The sequence below is a fragment of the Ischnura elegans genome, chromosome 7 (assembly GCF_921293095.1).
Source record: "Ischnura elegans chromosome 7, ioIscEleg1.1, whole genome shotgun sequence".
In the NCBI taxonomy this organism is placed as follows: domain Eukaryota; kingdom Metazoa; phylum Arthropoda; class Insecta; order Odonata; family Coenagrionidae; genus Ischnura; species Ischnura elegans.
In genome coordinates, this window is record NC_060252.1 from 96,477,674 (window position 1) to 96,498,915 (window position 21,242).

Consider the following 21,242-nt stretch of genomic DNA (forward strand, 5'->3'; position numbering starts at 1 on the left):
TCATCCCTTTTTCCATAACTCCGCGCATTGCTTTTTTCCTTCGCTGAAACCATCATCGGTTTCAAGCTTATAAGAAGGCAAAACCGCTAACACCAATTGTGACGCCACGCTTGGTTTGTAATTACATGGCACTTGTAAACAGGGAAAGTGACGGAATAAGGGATGAAAAAAGGGACGGTGACAGTGAGTGACCGCGTAATTTCAGAAAATGATAGCTCGAGCGATCCCTCTTTTGATCCCTGAAAACCTATCGCAGGATTAAACCTATCGCTATAACTCTGATGACGGAAAAAATGGCCGTATGATTCAGGCTTAGTGGATGAAAAAACCGTTTAACCAGTCTTGCTTCGCCCAACATGGAAAAATCGATTGGACGGCTATCACCTTGTCACCTTTACCGTTTTCTTTGGGTATTGCGTGAAACAATGGCGCCTATACGCTTGACTGACGGATCCGCGTGGACATAAAACAGGACATTTCCGAAATATTATTCGGGATTATTAAGAGCTGTGGGCTTGGAATCGGGAAATAAAAACAAAAAAGAAGACTGAAGGGAACAATGAGTGGATTTATGGTTACCCAACACAACCGCTGACGTAGTAAGCCTCTGTTTCTCTCAACAATGGGCTTTACAAACACCATTCAAAAGGTATACCATTCAGGCATCCGACAGCTGTGAAAAAGGTGTACAATGGGCCACTATTGAATATAAAAAATCGGAAGTTAAAAAAGGGACTCGTTCCGGTTAAGACCTATAGCACATTAAACGGATTTCATTTCACGATCCATTTTTAATTAATTCTTATTTTTAATTGCGGTAAAAAATAAAAGAATTCAATCATATATAATTTTAAAGTAGGTATATATAATTGAAAACGCTAAGTATTTTTGCGGAACGAAGGTGTTGGATGTGGAAAACAGAAACAATCCTTTAAAAAAATCACTGGTATTTCTGCACCGGAAGAGTTTGAGAGTAGGTGAGAGTAGGACCTATTTTTAGATTTTTTTATTTTTTATTGTCAAGCTATTGATAAAATCAAATCCAAAATATACACAGCAAAACCTGTGCATCATTTAGCACAACATATATGTTTTTCAATAGCTGTGGTAAACTTATATATTATTTTTTAAATTCATTTGAAAAAAATAGGTACCTACTTAGATCTGCAGATAGTGTACCTCAGTCCTACGCATAGCGTGCATTGGACCTAAAAACTTGAATTGGAATTATAAACTGCAAAACAAAAATTAATAGAAATATTGAAATTTGTTACATAAATTTTACATTGTAAGATCTCTGCTGTGAAAATTTAATGTATTTTTCTGGTGCATCAGTTAAAATACACAATTTAACTTTTGGCCTTCTTTCTGGTTTCCTTTGGGGGCACCGCTTTCGGATAAGGTCGTATGTGTAGTCCTTAGGGCCACAGGTAATATAAATGCTAAATAAGAAACAAACGAAAAAGTTATGTTAAAAATCAATGAAGACCTAAGTTCCCATAAATTCATAAAATATTGTTTAAAAACTAGTCAGTATGGTGATATTTTACGCAAATACATGATAAGGCAACTTCAATTAATGTATCAACTATTAAAATATTAAGTTTCCTTTTTTTAAAAACCTACCTTCTACAATTGGTCAACTTATTAATGTAGGGGAGACCGGGGCACGTTGGCCCGATTTTTTTACATTTTTAAATATTTTTTATTTATGTATAGTTAACTTTATGAAATTATTGCTAAATTATAGAACAGTCTTTCTAAATCTAGATGGCAATAAATAAACTTGAATATATGAGTTATAAATTTTAAAAAATAAATAAATACTGGGCATATGACAGGTGGGCCAATCTGCCCCTACATCGGGGCAAGTTGGCCCAGCGGCTGGGGCACGTTGGCCCATGTATTTTTTGATAAGCTGAACTAGTATGATTTTAGGAAATCAAATTAAAACTAATAGTAATCAAGAAATATATTTCAGTTTATGTAACCATTTTACTAAAACAACGGGAAAGCTTTAAATTATTAGGATTTCTGGCGTGCTAATATAAACCAGTTGACTTTTGTGACTGTCCAGATACAAAGGATCAGCACAATTATTGCTCTTGTGAAATAGTACGCGGATTTCATTGTTCACACATGCCTAATGAGCACAAAGCTTGCAATTTGTGCACTAAATACATTGTGCTCCAGGCTGACCGTCTAAAAAGGCACACTTTAGGAACAGTGAATCTTCATCTTCCTATATTGGACGCGCGTATTTCATTTTTTTAGCTCCAGTTGACATGCGTTACATTGTGATACTATGTTACGTTCAAATAGATGTCTGTATTCACCGCTGCGCTTATATTTTAGTAGCCTCTTTGAATTTAATTGAGTCTTTGTGTCTAATCAGTTCAGACGCAACCCAACGCTCCCAAAGACGACTAATCGCAGACCCAGCTGGAGTTGACTATTGATGCAAGCTTACCCTCAAATGTAACTGAAAATAATCCATGTAAGTGAGGAAAGGGTAATCCAGCTTTCGAGCTCAGTTTAAATTGTAATCCAATTCTTCCTACTGAAGAGGTAATCAAATGCGTAAGTCCACTCGACTTTTTTTCATTTTTCTCGGATAAACTGCTTAAGCACATTTGCATAAACAGTGACATATATGCTAACCAGAAAAATGTAAATCTAGCTTTGGAGAAGGAGGAACGTATGGCATGATAAAGTCACGTAATATGACATGTAATGATAATGTCATGCTACGATAAATTCCCTAATAAACGTATGTGTTGGTCCAAAAAGGTAACAAAACTTAACAAAAGGTACTTCCCCACACTCTTATTGGCAAGCATGCATTGTAACCGATTTGTAACAATATTAAGTCATTTACACCTGAATAACAGCTCAATTGATGATGCAAGTGACCGTCTATTCAAAATTAGGCCATTTTTAACTAAGAAATGCATAGGACGGGGCATGTTGGCCGGGGTGCCCCGTCGTCGCTGGGCCAACCTGCCCCATCGCCATGTTTACAATATATTCTATTCGTTACAAAACTCACTGAAGCAATTTAGATTGTATGCCACACAAAGTTATCCTTAAACTATGAGCTTTTATTATAGTACTCAACTACTAGGCCCAAATTGATCAAAACTTAAATAACACACATTTAACCTGGGAGTAGAATTTTACTGAAACACGCGCAAATACAATTAATCGCTATAACTTGTCAAAAACTGCTCCGCCAGTCATTATGGTGTTGTGGAGAAAGAGGAAGTGTGCTACCAACCTTCTGATAGATTCCTAGCACGATTCAGTGTCTATTGTATGAATTAACTCGACTGGGCCATCCTGCCCCTATGGCCAACGTGCCCCGGTCTCCCCTAATGCAACTTTTTTTCAGGTCCAAGTATACTAAATCTTCAGGGATTAAATTACATCAATCGATTGGCATAAGTTTATATATTTACTGAAGATCCAATTGAAACGGGTGTTCTTATTACCAAAACGAGTGGTATAAACATATAATTTAAGTTTAAGGGACGGCATAGGGAAGGAAGGGATGGGACGAGGAATCCCGCACCGTCACAAAGGCGGGTGGGATTTACCACTAGCGAAACCTGGAAAACCGTTACCAAGCCGCGATTTTAGAGAATTATTCTATGAGGAAGAATAATCCATCGATGAAATCGCTAGATAATTATACATACAATATTAACTCCTCTACTACATAAATAAAAGCTCTAATTTTACCAAACGCCCAAAAAGAAAAGCAAACAGGTAGAAATTTTACGCGGCCATAATAAATAATTAAACAAGAGCATATTTTCAATTTTCGGACAAATAATAATCCACAATATCTGTCTTTTAGCATTCAAGCAGAAAATAAAAATAATATAATTAGTTTTCAATCCCATACGGGCAAAAATACTCTCGTTATCAACGGGTATACTAACTTGAATTAACGAAGGGCACACAAAAACGTGCTTTGCAAAGAAATATACGGACAGGAAAATTTCGCCCGCCCTTCAATGGATGGAATATTCACGCACGATGTTTTCAACGCCGCTGACCTTTTGAAAACGCTTGAATAATGAGTTTACGCATTCCGAGGCTTAACGCCCTGTGATTATTCAGTCACCATCACACCCGACGTTCATTCCGAAAGTCATAACGGAACCTTCTGCATCCCTTCCAAAGTCGGAGTAATAAGCGAGGCAGCAGCACTAATGCTTAAAAGCAGAATTTCCTTGGAGTTTTTTCCTATAAAAATAATGTACTTCTCCAGTGCTCCACCCATAAAATTTTACGTATTTACCGCAAGGCATACCCAAACATTAAATGCCCACGTGTTTATCAAATACAGGTGGATAAAATTTGTGGGTAAAAATACTCTTGCTATCAACGAGTGTAAGAACTTGAATTATCGGGGGACACGCAAAAACGTGCTTAAAATAAATTTACAGACAGGAAAATTTCGCCCGCCCTGCAATGGACGAAATTTTCACGCCCGAAGTTTGAATGCCGCTGACTTTGCGTGATTGGTACCAACGTTTCTAAGGCTGAGTCAGCCATCGCCTTCAGTGGTGGAAAGTGGAGAGCAATTATATTTGAGAATATAATTTTTCAAACTTATAACACTTCTCAAGTAGAATTTGGCTCCACGTTCTATCCCTGAAGAAAGTGGCAGACTCAGCCTTCGAAACGTTGGAACCAATTACCCAAAACCACACCCGGTGAAACCCCGAGAATTATTTCTACCAAAAATTATGAAATTAATCAACTGCGTACACCCGAAAATATCACGATTATAAAATAAATTTTCAACAATTAATGCACCGCAAGTAAAACGACCGGAAGAGGGGGAGTGATCGTCATCTTAATCGACGGAGATTATTTTTTGTCTCATTCAAGGTTCCCCAAACGATCAGAGACGTTTATTGCGCAGTTACTCCATCTATTTCTCATCGTTATTTATACCAGCATTTTTCCTTTGGAGGAAATGATCGTCTTAAGTGCGCCAAATAATACTCAGAATTTTCGTCCGACCCGAACAATCCATAAATTCTTGGAACTAATCGATGAAAGGTAGCGGGTGAATATAATATCCTATGGATTGAATGATACGGCCGAATGCATTCAAAGCTTATGTTTGGAATTTGAACACGAGAATTAATCCGATTATATTTTCAGGGTACATTGTTACTGTCAACATATGCCTATTTTAAAGATTTGAAATTTCACCAACTATTACTTCGTGGGTGAGATTTTAATGTCGACATTTTATCGAAAAACTTAAAAAAAAAAGATATGCATAAAAGGCTTTCGTACAAATTTTCTTCAATAATTGGAGCACTATTTATTGGAAAGAAATATTTAAACTCACCCACTCAGTTCTTCCACACGAAGGTGGTGTTGATAGGTTAGAGTAGAGTACACCCCGAAATAAGCCACGGCGTGTACATTTCCCACAATCCGGGTAGGGTTCCTTTCCCTAGGCCACCTCGCACTTCGATGATTTTGTTTGGGGGTGAAATTAGGATTCAACGAGCTTTGAAGCCGGAACTCTTCGATCAGTAACCAAGCGCTCCACACACTCATCCACCCACGCTCCTTTAGCATCAGTTTAAAAATATTACAATCTTGATTTCTGCTCTCATTTTCAGTAAAAATTTCAAGGATCAATCTTTTGAGCGTTTCCTAATCTACCGCTATGTCATTTAATTCTAAAAATCCTTTTTGTTACACTGATCAGAAGAAAACTTGATTAGCATTTTTTTACATACTTTTTCAATACATACTATGATAAAATCTGCGTCTAATTCTAACAATTGACCACGTGACCCGCAGCATAAAAAGTATGCTAACCTGAATTCCAGAGGTATATCAAATATCTATCTTGCTTTTAACGAACCATTATTTTTCTTACTGAAAGTCATTAATTGGAAAAATTACTTAGCATACAACCACAGATTATTTCACTTTCACTAAACTAAGAATAACTATACGAATTTGATTTGATTTAATTTATTTCTTTTACCTGGTCCAGATGAGGCAACAATCCGGCCCCCTCTTCCTCTGGATCAATGTTTGATGGACAGTGTCTAAGCATACACCGCAGTTGTTTCCGTAAATATGTGTTAGCTGATATAAGCAAAAGTTATCATGGAGAAAAAAAGAAAAATTTTTGCTTCAAAATCCCTGTACAATGTTCGCCAATTTTCACTCCGCTCACAGAGGAGAAAACTGAATTATTAGCATAACAATAGGTTATACCTACAACCACCATTAGCACTTTCCGACGTATTACACTTTCCTCTTTACACACCCACATTCAAGCACATATTTTCGTATATTGATCTCATTTTCTGAGCATTGTGCTATTGCATTTATCTCCTTAGCAAATAAAATTTGATTTACGCAATCGGTTTAAGCAGATAAGTAATCACGCTGTTAAAACAAGATTATCGCGGTAGCGGAGCATAAAATCCTCTCTTTCAATGGCCCATGAAGACATCGGAGTGATACGACTCATCCTCGGAGGAATCGATAAATTAATATCGCTTCCGGCGAGGCAATGAAATTTTCATCTTTTCGGATTGAACGAAGACGACCGACTAATGGAATCCATAGCTCCCATAATTCCGCGAACTACAATCGTATTAACTCGTCTCCTTTTAATCCAATGTTTTTTCCTTCAGTGGCAACTCGGCGCGGTGGAAGAGAACAGTTGCTGATTGCAATCCAAAGGAGAGCAATAATTTTCCGCAGGGACCAAATGTTCCCCCATATTCATCGCAGCCACGAAAAAAAATAAATAAAAACGAAAAAAGAGGTGAAATATCTTCTCCCAGAAGTATGAGAATCCACGCCTCCATTGCAGCCGCTTGAGTGAGTATTTCCGTTTTGAAACTCGCCCTAAACCCATAAAACTGCTTATCCTCTCTTCCTTAATCTGGTAAGCCCAAAGAAAACCAGTGCGTTGTATACGCCCGGTTTTCTAAATCATAATTTGTCCTTGCAGATCCGAGTGAATGATACTGACAGCTAGCAAAATATTGAAACATATTAATATTTTACCAATACGTATGGCTGAAAAGTCCTTTTGGTGAGATACTTAGAGATCAATCATTGTTTTTTTTTACAGAATGAATATATTTTTCAATGTTATGCATTATGTCTCTTCCACGTCCACTATTGAAATGCTTTGCTCAATTCACGCCAGATTGCTTTATACAGGCTAATAACTACTAAAAGTATACCAATGGTAAATTAAGAAACTTATTGGTAGAAAAACAAGATGTTATCGTTATTTCTCTCTTGCTCCATTTTCCCTCATAAGTTATAGTGTAGTGAGGGAGATAAGGGCACCTTACACGGAATTTGGTTTATGATTTTTGGAAATTTTCTAAAACATTTGAAAAAAAAAAACAAAAAATACGCCAAAACAAATAATCAATATTGCGTAACTTCTGGTTATTAACATTAATGCTTTATTGAATAATTAATAATTTAGAATTTTTTGAATGATTACACAATTTATTACACATTCTATTTTATCATTTCATTTTCGGTTATCCTAGTTAGTAATCAACTTGTTAAAATGCGATGAAATATTTACTTTTTTGAATGACAATTAGAAATATTATCCTCAAGCCTTAGCTACGCTATTTCAACGCTTCTATCAGCCGGAAATTGGCTCGACAGGAAACATAATTAAAATGCCCTGACTTTTGATGCGCTCAATCTTAAGGTGTTTGAATAATGAACAGTTTGTAAACGATCCCAGAACTTCCCTGTTTATGATGATATAACAGAGACTGGATATAACAGTTGGATATTAATGGAAATGCACTGCGAACCTAAGCAGAGTTTATGCAGCCGATTTTAATCCCAGCGTAAATCCCTCTGTGGTAATGAACTAACGTATAGGATGACCTGCAAGGCAATTCTACGCTATGTTCCTCCTCAAACACGGGACATTTGCATACTTATAGGAAGAGGGATAGAGGGACGACAATTGCAAGAGAATTTATTGAAACACGAGAGAAATACGCAGGGTTTAATCATACCGCACTACCCGTCCAACTTGGACCAGTGTGGAATGTATCAAGATGTCAATGTGTTCGTCGGAAATAACAAGATTTGAAAGTAGGAAGGCAATAATAGAATTCTGTGGATATTTGACCTCAATTTGTCCCCGGATTTGTACGGATTATGAAACAATCTTTTACCTCGACCCTGTGGTTTGTACAATTGGGAGGAACAGACGGTAAGAAAATAGTAGGTTGAGGCCCTAGCGATGAAGCCATTAAATCCGTACGCAAGTAAACACGATCCATACCTCATAACTGCAGCTGCTGTTTGGAAGAAATGAAATTCAGGCAATCTCCATTACCGACCAAAATTTAATTTTCTCACTCATTGCATCGTATACGGCACCATTATCTAGCCATTCCAGTCTTACATCGTGAACGAAGGTCACAAGCTAATAAGCAATTCTTGGCTGTACCCATTGATTACATTGGCGGCATAAGGTAGGTCCATGGAACACGTGGAATTTCTACAGATTAACATCAAATGCGTAGGTGCGAGAGATTCATAAGACAGTTGAATGCATAAATAGCGCCACTTTTATATTTATCAGTTTCACGAAACTATTCGCGAACATTTCAAGACACTTGGAATCTAGTTCATTCTACATTCTCATTCTCAGTCATTCTTCTATTTTTTTTGCTTGCTATTCATTACAAACAGCTGATAATTGTGGCAAATATTTCCTCCATGTTTTTACTCTGCTACACAATCACTTCAGCATAGCAACCAATAACCGTCTGTGTCTTTTCCACTTCGCAGCCTTGCAACGAACCGAATAACAAGTTTAATTCGCACAAGCAATTTACTATAGAAGGCCATTTTATATTACACTTTACCTTGCAAAACTCCCGTCATTCCTTTGCAACCATTAACTTCACTGCAGTAACGCAACAAAAAAGTACTAGAATATTAAACAATCATTCACTTTCTAGACAAAAATTATATCGTAGGAGTTTCCGGGGATACAATGATTGATTTTCGTTAATATACCACTTTATTTTTCTTTGGAGGATATAATTTTATACGTACTATAGTTTAAGCCAAGTTTAGGAAATACTGACTAAATAAATGGTTAACTATTTTTATTCGATAAAGTATATTGATTGAAGTAAAAGTGAAAGAAGGAAGAATAATACGCGCACCCTTGGAATGAATTGCGATCTCATCAATGTACTTCACATGATCCCATACCCAAGAAACGTTTGTAACGCAGTGCGTTTTGGGAAAACACTTATCAACCAATTCTCACCACAAAAAAATTGTACTTTAGGTTAATTCTATGATTGTAACTAAACGAATAAAACTCGGTTTCTTCTGCTATACTTTGAGGTAAAAAACGAGTAAATGAATCATGCAATGTAATAATTTAATTATAACTTCTGAATGCTATAAAGTAAACAGGATTCCAAATCTATTTTGTTTTTTTTCTTTGCCAAATCAAATAAGGTATTTATGCATTGAATCATTATGAAGAGAATAGTTAAAACTACTTCAGTGATACTGATTATATACTGTTTGTACTATACCGTGTTATTTTTACTGTTCCTTTGTGCCCATGAGGTTTTCATAACAATTCTATTTTTAGAATACCAAAGGTAGGGTTACGTATAAATTATTTAATTCAATTTAAATATGGAATCACATTTTGTTCCAGAGTCACGCACGATGGAGTAATCGATATCTTTATCGAAGGAAAGTGATCACGCCCGGAACCACGGCTATTACTGGGTCAAGGGCTGGACAAAAACCGCTCGAATATGCTAAGGAATCGGCGTTTATTAAGTCGGGCATCGATACAAATAATGGATGAAATTGGAGCGAGCTATGATTGCTTCTTCTCATTAAGAGGAATCGTCCTAGAACAGGGGCATATCGGAAGATGTAAGGAGTTGAAACATGCAGAAAAGAAATGAGATTTTTTTTCAAAATCACTGTTTGATGCAGTTTACATTTGAGGCTCCATTTGGCGAGGCAATTTTTTTTTAAATAGAGGTAAATTTTTGGCCATCAAACTTGTTGTATTGATATTCGACCAACTGAAAAGAACTAAAATATAACAAATATTGCCTAAAGTCCATTACAAATCTATTAAGAATAATGTCTACGATTATATAGAAAAAGCTCATTATTCTAAAAATTCAATGCTCCAATACAGTTAAACAAGAAATTACAATTGTTAATCCTAACTATAAATAACACGTATTCCTTAAATAGGCTAACCAAAACTCCATTAATGTTGTACTTTTAGCATGATTCCACGCACTTTTGAAGTCAATCATAGTTTTTTCATCATTATCACTCCTGGAAATTCCGTTTTTTTCTTTGCATTACGAAAATCTTGTATAGTAGGAAAAATAATTTCACTACAGGCACTTTAGCAAAATAAGACTGGAGGTAATTTTAAACATCGCATGAATTTATGCAAACAAAAATATAAGTTGTGAAATCACAAATAAGAGATCCATTTTTCAAAATGTAAACTACTTTCATGAAACACCGAAGGAAAAGGAAATCTAAAATTCATTGAATTAATTTAACGTCTACCCGATATAGTAGCATCGTTTGGATGGAAGCGAAAGAACTGTTCAACCATTCAATAGAAGCAAATAATAAAATGTTTGGGGAATTTTGGAAAATGGGAGTCATATGCGGAGTTGGATAATCATATGTGTCACATGATTATCCCACTCCGATAAATATAAAATTTCTTCACTAATGTATAAAAATCAACAGAGCAACGCAATAAATAACGAAACGTTTATACATACAATTTATAATGAGCAATAAAAATGAGCACGGGTCAACACAATTGTTGCTAACAAGAGGAATGCGAGAGCTTCCGCCACGATTACAAAAGGCAAGGGTAGAACACGATTGTTCCGCGACAGGTCCTATCAAAGTTCTTCTATCTAGGGAGATACAAGCTTTAAAAAAATAAAGAGATTTAAAATAACAGTGGAAATAACGCATATCTCGCGGATGGACGGTCGTATCGCGGAGAGCGCACGCTGAGTGTGCCGGGAAAATAAAAGACGAATCTCCGTGCTTGAGCGATCCGGGTGGGAAAAGCGGTTTTTACGAGCGCCATCTCGAAAACCATGTCAGGAAGGACAGAGGATAAGCAAACGGGAAAAGAGTTTTGTTCGGCCGTCGTCATAGGGATTAAAGCTGAGACCACCGAATAGAACAAACACACAGCCGCCTCCTCCTTCTCTATCTTTGTCGCAAGAGGAAAACGGGGTAGCGCAAAAAGAAGAAAGTGGCCCCAAACGCGGCGTGTGTGGTCCTTCCATTGTCCCATATCCCCTTCTCTTTCCTCATTGTGTCCACCCCCGGGGGAGGAGGAGCGGAGATATTCATCCGGAAATGCTCTCACAGAATTTCCAAGAAATTCGCGGAGAAGTTAATGTGAGAAGTTAATGAGACAACAGAACACGAACTTAACTGTCTTTTACATAAACCAACTCCCTCATGATCTTTCTGATATTCAAGTTTGTTTATTCTGAATTTCAAGAATTTATATGTTATTAAAATGGGCCCCTATTAATTTCCTATCATCTGCAATTTAATAATTAATTTTTTCACGCAATTTACTAACTAACATTTGTTGGTGGCAGCGGTGTAAAGTCCTAACCTGCCAAACAAGAGGTCGTACGTTCGACTCCCAACCTGGCAGGTTTTCCCTATTCAGGGCATGGTTTTTCGTGCACATAGAGCTGTTTAATTTGTTGCACATCCCGATATAAATGGACAAATTTGCGAGTCTCCAAAAGCAAAACCCCTGCTGCTTTCGGAGGTTTGGGAGCAAATAAAATTGAAAAAATTATAAAATTTTAATAAATAAATCTATCCCGGGTAAGCTCTTGCAAGAAATTCTGATTTCAGCCAGTACAAAGAATTAACTAAGCAGAAAATGTAAAAATATTCATGATTTTATCATTTATCATTATTTCAAATCATTACACAGGCCAACAATGAAAAAACATTTTTACTGAAAATACCTTATTCTTACGTTTTTAAAGTTGCTGAATCCAAATATGATGGTGTTAAAGTTGTATCACCCACCATTTATTCACATTTTACAGTTAAATTTATGAAAACAAGCAATATTTTTAGAATTTAACAGCTTTTTTTATAGTTTAATAAAATTGAAAAATTAGGTCTAATGAACGAAGAAAATGGGGGATTACTGTTGGTACTTCACCGAGAAGTTCAGCGAGAGATTCATCGCAGAAAAAGCTACACAAGAAGCTTAAAGGAAAAGATGGAAAGAAAATGTAGACCAATTCCAGTTGACAAGTGAAACCTGTATTATCACGCTGTAGTAAATACAAGCAATTTTATCACGATGTAGTGAACAGTAAATACAAACAATTTTACGATGTAACATAGTGTTTCATTGATTTCCCTGTGTACCGTATAGGGGTATTAGACTAAATATTAAATGCATATTGCTTGGAAACTATGGGTGATAAAAAAAAAACTAAGGCCAAGTTTGGATTCGGCACATAAAAATCTATAAAGATAAGCTATTAAAATTTAAAAAAAGTTTTCAAACATAATTTTTTTGTTGGCCTGTGTTATCTTTCGTTCCTTTTCGTGGCTTGCAGCAGAACAGTTCAATTTTTACGCAGCTCCGGGTGATATATAATTGAATAGATAAAATTTTGCCAGGAAACATTGGCCTTAATGCTAGCCGTATCACTGCTTAGAGTTGGGCATGCTTTTGGACGCCTTATGCAAGTTGGAGGAGGACGTAGTAAAAATTCTGCTTATCGCCTGGCGTTGATGCGGCTCTGCTAACGGTAGACGTGGGCCATGAAGTCTCTTACCCTTATCATTCTAAGACCCTCTCTTTGCCATCAGAGAAGTTACACTTTTTAGGGCTAGGTTTTAACTACTCCATCCAACCTCCCCTCAATTTATTTTCAAATGTCCTTTATTGACTTCTTTTAAATTTGCATTCTGATTACGAGAATGTTATAATGTTTTAACGTTTTTATTCCAACTTTTAAAGCATCTGATTTTTGTTCATGTCCTTCACTGATTGGTGAGAATGCAGCCTATACTTTTATGTATATTCAAGGTATTTGTTTTTTATAGTGCATCAAGTAATTATTTATTTATTTTTTATTTTTTTATATGCATATCGTATATGCTGGATTTCCTGAGATGAACTCGAATGAAGCAAAGAAAAGACTTGACCAGCCCGACATCCAATCACTATTGAATGTCCAAGGAGCTGATCCAAATGTACTAAAAGAAGAAAATAATGCATACCGTTACTATATTTTGTACTGTAATAATTAACTTAAATACCTATGTAGAAGAGCCCTGGCTCGGGGGAAGAGGGGGCCGGATTGTGGCCTCACCCGAGCCAGGTAAAATAAAAAAAAAGTCAAGTCAAGTCCCCTTATCTCAAGGCATAATCATTACACCTCTCTACCTCACTTGCTTAATAACCGTAGGTACTACCTTTCACATGGCGTCTCCCGTACCCCGGTGGAATGCGAAGGAGGAGATAAGAAATATAAAGGAGCAGCTGGGATCACTGAACGACTAAAAGGAGAATGTCATGGCTCTACAGGGAAGAGATGAGCAGCTCAAAATAATCGAAATTTTTAAAACGCCTGTTTCTATGGACAATTCAGGATGTACAATTTATAAAGAGGACATTTTTACAGAAAAAAATTATGGTTTCAAAAACATGAAATAGTGTTAATAAAAAATGTAATTCATGTTTTATAAAAATAACACATGCATTATTTTTATTTAATGGGCGTTTTTAAAGTTTATATATTAACAAAAAACCAATTTTATATACTTAATAAATCCTATTTACAAAAGCGCTTTTAAAGAATTATCTTCTTTTTTTTTAATTCGAAAAAAAAACTCGGTGAAATAATTTTTTCGTCAATTTGATTCATGACTCTTTTCATTGAATGTATACTATTAAATTTCAACCTTGCATAGCATCTTTTATCAATGATTTGTCAGAATGGCTAATAAATAAAATTTTTCTCAAATTTTTAATAAAATCTAACAAAAAAACGCAATAATATGCCTGCCAGGGTGATTGAACTGTGAAGAATACTTTGCGAAGTATTTTGAGCGAGAGGAGGCATGGCTCCGTATCCTAGGAGATTGATGAGGCCTTGAAAGTCAAATTGCTGTGCAATCAATAATATCACAAGCGGAAGACTCAAATTTCGAATTTTGCAACCATGCCGTCCCTGGTAGACGTTCAGACATATAAAAGCATATTTAAATTATTTCTTTCCCACTACGTAATCAAGCATTCATTTCAGGGGAATTACTGCAAGAAAGGGATATTAATAATTGTGAAGTCATAATTTTACAGCCTCATATGTTTCAACGATAACATATGTAAATGTGTCATCAAAATGTTATAAAGAGCTTATAGAAGATTAGAAGATTAATTTTTTCCTTTCCACTTACAGAAATGAACCACCGCAGGAATTTCCATGACGATATCGAGAAAAAAGGTGTAAATTTTTCATGGTCAAAATCGCAAGCCAATGATTTTAGAATTGTCCACTTTCTTTTAATAAAAATCAACTCTTTATAATATTTAGCTATGAATACGGATTTTCCCGGAAATTATACTTTCCCAAAATTTTATTCCAATGAAATAGCTACAGGAGAAAAACATTTTTATAAGATATATACAACACTAAAAACGTTCAAACTTCAGTGACAGCAATAATTTCTTTTAAATTTATCGCCGACGAAATCGAAAATGTTAATCACGGCATTTCAAAATAAAATTATGAATAAGAGATTTATAGCATTTAGAAGGTAAAGGTAACAGGTTATACCTAATTTCCTACAACTCACGCCAAGGATTCCAGGCTTCTGATTGGCTGAAGATCCCGTTGTTTTGTCTCTTCGCCTCAAACGCATCCATGAAAGTGTGCTTTAATTATGAAACATATCTCAAACAGTCATGGTGAACATATCTCAAATGAGCTTATGAACAGTATAATAAAATGCTTTAAAGCCGTTTACCATGCCAATGTCTTTCCCTAAATCATATAAGGTTATTCATTAGAGATGAAATACGATGATGTTTCCTACTAACAACAACATTGAAATTGTATGCTTATGAGTAGGTATACAAATTTCGATTAAAACCGTATCCATCGCTAAATATTTTTTTAAATGTTTTATTTTTGTCGCTCGGGAGTGAATAATTCTAATTTTTTATTTGGTTTTTTGACAATGAAAAGCTCACCCGAGGATCAACCCTCATCTTATACCATAACTAAGTTACGCCTGAAAATTAAAAAAAAGAAAATATACCAAACCTGATACAAATGATCATAAATCTCTTTTTCTTCAAACGACGAAAGTGAAGGCTTCAATCGTTCGTGCAGATGACTGATGCGATGAATGCAGAGGACACCATGGAATTGCAAGTGCAACATTTTTCAGCGGGGACGTGCAGCAAAAACCAAAAGCCATTGAACAAAGTACATTGCGCCCCACAAAAAATGCAGAAAAAATAAGGAGTCCACCAGAGATTGGTAGTCAAAAAAATTATAAAAGATAAAAATAAGAAAAATAAAAAAACTGACGGAAGCACGTCATGCACATCCAGAAGATTTCAAAAAAAGATGTGATGACGTACTGTATTGTATTGTTCCGTCTCCTGACCCACCTTCTTCTTCGTGAATGCCTGGATCAGAGTGTCTAGGTCGGCCCTGATGAGAGGACTGCTGACGTGCGGCCCCTTGTACGTAGGGTCGATGAGAGGAAACTTGTCCTCTGCCTCGTCATCCTCCTCTGGCTTCTGACCTCTCCTCCACGTCCCTGCAAAAACAAAACACGCACACGATGCGTAAGAGAGAGATCCCGTGAATACATTGGTATCTGTATGATTTTACACTTCCCCGGCGAATAGAATGAATGAACTCGTATCGCGCTTGCGCGGTTAAGATAATTTAAATAATATAATTAATTTTTTTCTTCTTATCTTGACCTCATTAATTAATGGTAAAATAATTCTTAGAGTATAGGTCAAATATACATGATACAAAAAAGTTGTTAGCCAACGTATCAGTTTATTTAAAACTATCATCAGGGCTATAAATGAAAACATGAAAACAATATAAAATACAATGATATGCAATATTTTTACATAAATAAATGTAACGAAAGAGTTTTTTATTTACAATATTATAATTTTTTTAATATATATAAAAAGAGAATACACAAAAAAATTTTGACATGCCTTGGCTTTGCACATATTTATTGATATTACTTTACTAAGCTATTATCAAACCTAGTTACCATTCATTAGGATTAAAAATTAATGGTAAATTTTGATTAAAAATTAATGGTAGCTAGGCTCGGTAATAGCTTAGTGACGTAATATCAATAAATATGTGAAAAGTTAAGGTATGCCAAAATTTTTTGTGTATTCTCTTCTTTATAAATTTATAAAATTATATTATTGTTATAAAAAAAACTCTTTCGTAACATTTATTTATGTAAAAATATTGTATATCACTGTATTTTATATTGTTCTCATGTTATCATTCATAGTCCTGATGATAGTTTTACATAAACTAAATCGTTGGCTAACAACTTTTTTGCATCATATATTTGACCTATACTCCAAGAATTATTTTACCTTTAAATAATATATATTTCTTACCAACAGGCAAACCAGATAGGAGTTTATTCATAACATCGAGCATTCATAATATTTGAGAAAAGTTAACTCATAAATATTCATTATTCTCGGGATTGCGCGGGGGTGAGTAAATTTAAATTTAATTATCTCACCCGCGCGCAAATCCGAGAGACGTTTATTCATACAATGGAATCGTTCATTCGGACTAGAATCCTCCACTCATTAAAAAAATTGTTAACCACTATTTCGCTTACTTATTCAACCCGAATATTGGCCTAAAATATGATACATATCTTATCACTCAGAGAATTTCAACTTTGTTATCAATGGTAACTAGCACATACAAATTTTAAAAAATTACAGAAGAGGAAAATGAAGGATTTTCATGGGATAAAACAGAAAGTAAAGACTTTAAGGTTACTGTACAAGCATCTACTTGCAGTGGCGGATCCAGGATAGGGACAGGGACTAAGCAGGGGGTAAACTCCCAACAGTAGTGGGGGTCCGAAAAAAATTTCCATCCTAGTGTAAATTGGATATCCTCCATAGTTCAGCCACTGTCTACATCTACATACTATCCCTCAAGGCGCCTAAAAAGGCGAGTGGCAGGAGGTGTTAGGAAACCAGCCGTTTACGTATGAAAATCAAGTGCTCAAACGAAATAACGACTATCATTTATTGAAGTCCTTAATGGTTCGGGGGAAAACGAATTTCCATATCTATCCGTTCGAATATCTGTCTTAATTCATCGCTTCCGTCAAATCATCATGTTCATTCCAATTATAAATAAGAAAAGATATACGTAATTCAGACGGAAAATAATGGTTGTAGAGCTCAGCCATCCCTTCTATGAAAGGAACGACAAAGCTTGAACTCATGTGCGTTACACGCTCAGCACTATGTAGCGTTCTTGACGAAATCATCACACGTATTCTACCACACGATGTGGGCTTGTTGGGAACACGACACATAAAATTCGTAATTTATCCATGACCTTGGTAACCTGAGTGACGTGTGAGTGGGTAGAGCACATGGCTTTGGTTGCTGAACGAGGGGTCTCCGGTTAAAACCTTCGGACACTCCTAATCATAAATGCTCAAAGAAACGCCCATTTTACGCTGAACGTGTAAATTTCACACGCCTTTATCCTAGTCCTTGGTGAGCTCTACCCTCATCAAGCCAAACCAACCTTCAGGTTGAAACACTGGGTGAGTGGTCCATTACCGACGACTTTGATGCAAGAAATCCAATGTTAAGTTACCATAAGCATTAAATAAATAGTTACATTAGTTATTTCACTATATTCAAAGAGCCATGCCTTATTAGCTCGATACAAAAACTACAGTTCTTCCTTGGGTACGTATTTCTCAGGCTAGATAGAACGAAATGAACTTGCCGTACGTTTAACAACCGTCCGCAACGATCAACCTCAAGTTCTTTTTACTTCCCATTAAAAAACGCTACTTTCAGAAAAAATATGGATATTATAACCCTAAGTCCCTAAAAAATGCGATGGTGGTTGGCGTAACATGGTGAAACTCCTTCATGATGCACAAAGGTTAAGAAAACACTTAGCTGTTTCACAAAATAAAATATATTGCGACCGGTTTCGATACAGCGTATCATCATCTGGCAATTACAAGTATCAGTACACAGAATTTATACCCTTGAAGGCGTTAGAGGGGTGGTAGAGTGGAGGTGGAGAAAGGGGAACTTCCACTTCTCTCACAAACTATCAGCAATACATTGTATGCTTCACAGATTATGATTGATTCCATTGTCGAATTACAACAGGATGAAGGAGCTAAACACAATCAAACTAATTGCATCCAATAATGGATACTCCGAAGTTCCCCCCTTTCTCCACCTCCACTCTACCACCCCTCTAACGCCTTCAAGGGTATAAATTCTGTGTACTGATAGTTGTAATTGCCAGATGATGATACGCTGTATCGAAACCGGTCGCCATTTATTTTATTTTGTGAAACAGCTAAGTGTTTTCTTAACCTTTGTGCATCCCTAAAAAATGTTTAAAAAACGAAGTAAAATAATTAATGATGAGAAAGATTGTCAGCTCATAATGCTTGCGAAGGGCCAAAAACAAGCGATACGTTTTGATATTTGAACATTTTAGAGAAAATTTTCAAGGAAATGACTACGCAATACATTTGAAAGCACTAAGTCATTATGAATTGATAAAAAAATCATTTGAAAAATTAAAAGAAGACTGGTGTGAGTACATTAGACCCCAACATTAGCAGGGTCTAAATCAAAGATGAGAAGGCTATAGCAGAATTAACCAAACTTGGAAAGGGAAGACAAATGGGACTGATTTATGGGCTGAAGCGGCATTAATAGGGATTACAGGAAAGAGACATGATTGGTCGGCGAGTAACCCTCCCCAGGTAGGAACAGCCTTTGCCATTAACAAGATAGACAAAGAAAAAAATGATCATTAGTTCCAATAAAAGTGATTAACCAATACGTACGGAGTTATCCCATTCATAATCTGCTATTAATTACTAAATTGAGCAAGAATAACGAGAACTAAATTAATCTTCAACGAAAATGATACCTCCACGAAAATTCAATTATATACCTGGACAAATCAATGTCTAAAAATACCTCTATTCTGAAAGAAGACCATGGAGATAAAAAAGATATCAGGTAATCTTAATCAATCATCATTAGCATGCAAAAATTGATTATCATGAATAATTTTAATCGATATTTACAAATTTGTAGAAACTAATCGATTCTATTTGCCAACATGATAAGACAATGCAAAAAAATATGGAGCATTGAACTACTTCTCTTGCAATTAAATCTTCACGTGGGTAACAATGTGCTATAAAAAACCAAGCAAACTTACAAGGTGAATATACAAGCTGCAAAAAACTTTGCACTTAGCGGACTCAAAGCGATAGATGGCTAGAGTAGAGTAGAATATAAAATATAATTACGACTTTAAGAAGAATAAATTAGCATTTGTACATTTTATCGCAGCTTCGTCAACTTTCTTTGATGTTCAGTGACGTGAGAGGAATTCTAGACTTATCTGACGCCCTGTGGTTTCATCCCAGATGGCCACTCAAAGAGAAAAAAGAAGGCTTCAAAGGAAGCAGATCCCGAACAGCTACTTTCCATGCCAGGGCAAAGGCAATTTATTCAATGCCTTTGAGGCTTCTATTTTTCAATTGCGTCGCCACTATGGATAGATCTCAAGGGTGTAGCAATAAATTCTCTTGGATCTCCGAAAATTTCCCCAAGCATTCAAAAACGCGAATAGAATGTTTAAGTGAAAATAAATCCCTATAGCTAGATCAAAAATTAAGTAACATCAATGTGATATCATTAATTTCATAAATTATCAACGTCCTCATCTCCATTTGATGTGCGGTGCTTTCTAGGAAAAAATATGTAAAAAACTATTTGAATAAAGGCCGTGTTAATGAGAATGTGATTCCCTATTTTGAAAAATACTGTACCAGAAAAATATTTCAACGTTGACGCACAAATCCTTTCAATAGATGGTCTCCTCTGTAAGACATAACTATTGTTCTAAGCCTATTCCTAATAACACCTAAACGCAACTTTCTAGACAGTAACTTCGTGTTATTCTGGTGGTCACGTTCCCATACGCCTACAAAAGTAACAGTTGAGAAAAAAAAGACCTTAAAAATTTGAAAATTATTGAGAACCTCACCACTGCCACCGTTTTTCAGAATTGAGGAATCCGTAACGTAAGGAATAGAAATCTTAATCAATTTAAGTAATCAGTGTTATGACATTACTGCGTGAAAGGTGCGTAGATCAAATATCCCTTCCTCGGATGGTATTATGGATTATTGACGCATTAAATTGTGAACTATGATTATGATTATATTATGCACTGGTAATTTCCGTTAAGTAAAATATGGATTTATTATCGTTCTAATGCTATGACGACTACTTTATGACTTTTAGTAATGTCTGGTTTTTTTTAAAATGTGGGTCATTACCCAGAAGTACCGTTTGCCACATTTGTATTTATAGCCATTTTACAAGCCCATTTGCATGCAATCACGAAGAAGCTTCTGTGCACAATGTCCAAGCTTACAGGCCTCCGTCTAAACAGCTAGCTTTTGAGCGCTGAAAAGCAGTAGATGGAAAGCTATTTGAATATTGAGTGCGGCGACGACGTTGTGTTGACGTATTGATGGGAAGCAATCTATTCCTGTGAGCAATGAAAGCTATTCCTCTGGTATTCCAAAAGATATGCTTCGTTCAACGTAATAGCAAAGCTCGTTGAGTAAACTTTATTAATTGATTAACTATTATTTACATACGCTTTAATTACATAATATTTACGTTTAACTAAAATAATAATAACTAATGTTGCGAGAAATCAATTGAAAAAATCTCTAGTCGAATTCACCATTTAACAATGAAAAATATGTAACGCAAAAAATAAGGGATATAAAAGTGAAACACAACGAATGATGAATTTTATTCACCG

At 35.7% G+C, this 21,242-nt stretch overlaps 1 protein-coding gene across 1 annotated transcript in view; it reads right to left on the reverse strand.

The window, feature by feature from the left end:
* LOC124163048 (serine/threonine-protein phosphatase rdgC) overlaps positions 1-21,242 on the reverse strand; it is a 473,289-nt gene that overhangs the window by 298,782 nt on the left and 153,265 nt on the right. The window contains exon 4 of the mRNA XM_046539832.1: positions 15,767-15,918. Within this exon, the coding sequence (XP_046395788.1) occupies positions 15,767-15,918 (152 nt within the window). The remainder of the gene's footprint in view (positions 1-15,766; positions 15,919-21,242) is intronic.